General features: G+C 42.5%; 1 protein-coding gene across 2 annotated transcripts; it reads right to left on the reverse strand.

Moving 5' to 3' along the window:
* Nucleotides 1-981: 981 nt before the first annotated feature.
* On the reverse strand, nucleotides 982-4,244 carry LOC115663033 (uncharacterized). Of its 2 annotated transcripts, none has more exons than XM_056319769.1 (2): nucleotides 3,954-4,244; nucleotides 982-3,520 (listed from the first exon to the last, which is right to left on the reverse strand). In XM_056319769.1, exon 2 carries the CDS (start codon nucleotides 3,363-3,365, stop codon nucleotides 1,218-1,220), a length of 2,148 nt encoding a protein of 715 aa, XP_056175744.1. In that variant the 5' UTR covers nucleotides 3,366-3,520; nucleotides 3,954-4,244; the 3' UTR covers nucleotides 982-1,217. The 2 variants fall into 2 exon arrangements, with proteins under 2 accessions (XP_056175744.1, XP_056175745.1); XM_056319770.1 differs by lacking the exon at nucleotides 3,954-4,244 and adding an exon at nucleotides 3,832-3,947.
* Between the last annotated feature and the right edge of the window lie 552 nt (nucleotides 4,245-4,796).

Genomic DNA, 4,796 nt, shown 5'->3' on the forward strand with positions numbered 1-4,796 from the left:
TTGATGAGGATTAAATGACACTAATTATAGCATGAAAACTAAATAATAATTCATTCTAATTTATTTATGAATTGTTATGAGTGTCAAATCTTTCGCCGGTTGGATTAGGATCTAACCCCCCTGAATAAACACGCGTCTTAATCATGTGAACAGGAGTTTATAATAATTCCACTTATAAAAGGTATTACCAATTGATGCAGACAAGCAGACGGTACGGGTTAGTGGTGTGGATGCAAACGTGGAAAGGTAATGGAAGAAGAAATCTACAGTGGTCTTGCCAACGAGGTAAAAAATACCGACTCGAATCATAGTTTGCAAAATAAACGACATTGACAGGTAGGTGCTGTGGTGTTGCAACGCAGTCCGATAGCAACCTTCGTGGTTCCGTCTAGAAAGAGAGACAACAGGGATGAAGGCGGTAGTTGTTGCTGTTGTTGTTGTTGTTGTCCTCACAAAATAACAACAATGAGATTCAAGTTGAGACTTGTTGACGCATAAGGGTATTTGATTAAAAGGAAGCAGACCTAACACTGAGATTATATATGAGGAGAAGATTATTGAAATGCACATGTAAGTTGTGTTTGAAAAGTCTCACATCAAATAATTTGTGTAACATTGAATAGTTAATATATCTTAGTTGGTGTATAATTTATTGACTTAAACTTTTTGATGAAGGTGGTTCCAATTAAACATGTTAACGGACTGGGACTTGGGCTCTCCCTTGGCGATCTCCTAAGATGAAGGTATTGGATTTTTCCTAGGTGCTTCTAACATTGTATACTCCTTCAATGCATATACTCTAACATGCAAAAGTATGAACAGAAGAAAAAGAGAAAAAACATTACATATTGTCCATGTTCGACATAATACAATCTTAGAAATGCACAACCAATTCAAGTCTTCGCTAATATTTTCTGGATAAAGCAACACATTACACCACATATACTCTATAACATGCAAAAGTGTGAACAGATGAAAAAGAAAAAAAAACATTGCATATCGTCCATGTTCGACACAATACAATCTTACAAATGCACAACACGCTAATATTTTCTGGATAAAGCGACACATTACACAACATAAAAGAAGAGATCATGCATCATACACGAGAAAGTTTTCTAGAGTCTGACCAGGGATCGATGCAAGATAAAGGGACTGCTACAAACACACACAATCATATAGACATTTTAAATAGTTAATTAGGCATAAGGCCAAGTTCAGTTCCTCTCTGGATCATCATGTTCCTCACCATCACGTGGATCTCTGGTGATGCCCGCGTGAGAGACCAAAACCCAAATGTGAGTCACAAACTCGCCCCCGGTGGTGAGGTACTTACCGTGAGCCGCCGTATCATTCGAAGGAGCCACATACAACAACATATCCGCCCAGAAGTCAGCCAAGACCTTCCAAATTTGCCCCTCACCCGCTACTACATTCACAAGCTGCATTCCTAGCCGTGCGCCTCGGCCCACGCTGGTTTCCTGGTATTGTTCGTTGTCAATGACCTTCTTTAGCTTTTGAATCCTCTCTTCCATTGAAACCAAGGAACCTCCAACTAATTCCCTGGCTTCACTGACAGCACGACCAAATATGTATTCGGTCCTGCAAGGGTGGCCAGGGAGCAACCTTGGGGCGAAAGCAACCAAATAAGCAAGATATTGTGATAGCTCAGTCGCTACGTCAAAGTCGTCTCTCTGTTCTTGTGAAAGTTGAGCGCGAGGCACTTCATGCTCACAGAAAGTGGTTGCTATGTGCCAGACCATTATAACATGAGTAGCCGTCTCAAGATTACATGCCCATGAGAGCACATCAGACAAGTCGTTGAGCCTCAAAGACGCTTGCCCCTTCTCCAAATACTTCTCTAAAGACTGAGCAATCGCCTTTTTCACTTCCGTAGACAAATTGGTGGGAGCAATTTGTTTCTGACCGTCCCTTTTCTGGTCAAGATAAGCAGCAGTGAGTCTATTGTATATACACTTCCGTGGAGAATAGCTATACGATTTGAGGAGCGAGTATTGACGCAGTTGTCTTCCCCAAGGCTTCACTAACCAAACTCTGCATATAATTTCGATCAACTTCCCAGCACATTTGTTCCTTCGCCACCACTCGCTGCGCACATACTTGCATATGTATGTCACCTTCGCCCATTCCGAGAAGATCATGATGCCAAACTGTGTAAGCTTGACAACGAGGATTGACATTAATAACAAGACGATTGCGATAATAGCAAACACGTCCTGTTCCAAAATCGCAGCGTAGAGTAAAATCAGAGGAACAGCAACCACAATGGGGAATAGAAGCAATTTATACACTGAAGGACGGCAATGGAGATTCACTGGATATTTGGTGTAGAATAAATCAAAAAGAAATGCAAGTTCTACTTCGATGACTCGGAAAACTCGCTCATAACCATTCTCTTCGGAAAGCATATGTTGAATCAAGCGCCATAACTTGTTGTGAGCTTCTCGGGGCAACGAATAGCCAGTGAATCTCAGGCAGATGAACTTGAAGAGCGAAAAAGACAGGCAAAGATCCTTGAGTCGGCCATCCCGGTCTCCTCCGCTTACACTTAATAGCCTACCTTTGCAATTCCAAACCTTCTCAACGGTGATAACTTCATCCGTCACCTCCAACAATTGTCGATAATGCGGCGCGTCCCCATCAAGCCACGGAGCTGCCTTTCTTCTCCATTTCGCTTTTGAGCACGATGAGTGCACCTTTGCCTCTCCTGCCACTATCACCAAGTACCTGTACCCACGCATTGTAGCAGGATCTTCATCACTTGAATTGCTCCATTGGTGCTCGGTGCTCATGTAGTCTCCTATGAGCCTGCATTTCTTCTGCATCACAGAATTGCTTGCCAACATCAAAGCTCGTGCTCTTTCATCGACATTCAGGAATAGAATCACGAAAAGAATGCAAACTAGTGGGTTCCTCCATAGTATTGCATATGTAGCGATCATCCAACTTGTCATGATACATTTAACAGCGGAGTCGACTCTAAATGACTTCCACCGTTCAATGTCCTCCATGCTGTGCGCAGTGTAGGAATCCACGTTTCCGAGAACCGCCACCAGATAAGTCGCCCAAATAGGGAAAAGCAGACTGCAGTAAGGAGTACTTTGGAAAAGGCCAAGCGTGTACGCAATGACAGCGGGCGTAAGGGTATAGGCTGCCAATGTGACCATTGCGAATGCGCCGTTTCTGCAGTGTCGCCTGAACGACCCGGAGATCCCAAGAAAGACTAAGATTGCAGGAGCGATGACCAGCAGTGCCTCAATTTTTAACAATCGGATCCCTATATCTTGGGAACTCATGCAGCGCTCCCCCAGCTTCTTCTCGATCAAGTGAAAAAGCCCTGCCATCTCCGTTTTTTTCTTTTTTCGCCAATAAGTTCTTTCTTTTCTATTTTCTTACCTTCTGCTAACGACACGGACGCGTTGATGAAGCCACATCGATTTTGCTCTAAGGTCCCTTTTAACTGATGCGGGTCTGGCCGAGCGCCAAGAATTAGGAACTCCTGAAGTAAATTACTTTAGCTAATCAATCACAAGCATTAATTAATTTTAGAGTAATTATAGAATACTATGGTACACAATTTTTTTATATCACAAGACACTGCTAGAATACTTAAACATCAGAGATTAAATAGAACCAGCTCAAGGAGCCAAATCTTATAGTAGCTGAACAAGTGGAACTGGGAAGGAGTTGGTAAGTCAACGAGAATGGGTTTCCTATGTGTTGCGACCTACCCGTCCTACAGGATCACGCCAAAACAGGACAAGGAGACAAAATATTTGTGGAACGAGCATTTGCCCGCGGGGTCCCTACCCGGCTTGGAGACGGCGGTTTCAAGGTGCGCTCGACAGAAATCGTGCCATGGCCAACCACCTCGACGCCTCCAAGCCGAGATCCTCGGGTAAGGGGGCTCGGAACCAAGAAAAGGGACTCACCGGAAATATGGACGTCGGGGAGTGGGCTGTTGGGGACGTTGGCCAGGAGAGGTTGTCAGCCAAGGTCCGGGCATGGTGGTGATGGGAGGATGCTTCGTTCGTTCTCGGCTCCGGCTTCTCACTCTCGGACTCTCTTCTCGAAAACTCACCACTCCCTCTTGACTCCCTCTTCTCCCCCTATCTCTCCATCCCCATTTCTTTGTTCCCTCCCTCTTTTTTAACTTGGTTCTGCACGTGAATTGGCCGAGACAAAGAAGAGAGCTCTTCCCTATTTCGTCTCTTGTGCTTCTTTTATGAAAGTGTGCATGGAGACCAGGGAAAGCGGGCCTGTTCATGGGGAAGAGCTCCCTTTTGTCTTCTCTCTTTTATTTTTTTTATTTTTCTTAAATTTTTATAATGATTTTTTAAAAAATAAAATAAAAAGAAAATATATTCTACTAAATTCTATTAATGCAAATGCGTCGAGTGTCTATATGCTATGCAATTTAATGAGAATCATTTTTGTTTAGGGGGCTAAAATTTAATCCCTAATTTTCTATGCAATTTATCACCCTTATAAATAGTCAAAATTTAGATGTCTAACACTTTGTAAATAAGATTTTGAGTTTGTGCTGAAAATCTTCAACCCAAATAAAAAGAGGGAAAAAATAGAAATTACTGAAGTTGGGGTGACATTTTGAAAGCGACAGTAAAATTAATTCCTGTCGACTCCATTCACAATTTCTCATTGATGGATTTATATTTATGCCAGTTAACATGCCCGTACTAGGTTCACTCTAAAAATTTAATTAAAATATAGGGTTAATATCATGAAAAATTCCAAACTGGTATACCTGTGAAAAT

The sequence above is a fragment of the Syzygium oleosum genome, unplaced genomic scaffold (genome assembly GCF_021117445.2).
Source record: "Syzygium oleosum isolate NSW1041296 unplaced genomic scaffold, Sole_v2.1 Sole_v2.18, whole genome shotgun sequence".
NCBI lineage: Eukaryota > Viridiplantae > Streptophyta > Magnoliopsida > Myrtales > Myrtaceae > Syzygium > Syzygium oleosum.

Excerpts from the sequence above, each read along its gene's own strand:
- LOC115663033 (XM_056319769.1), bottom strand. The coding sequence starts at position 3,365 with ATGGCAGGGCTTTTTCACTTGATCGAGAAGAAGCTGGGGGAGCGCTGC.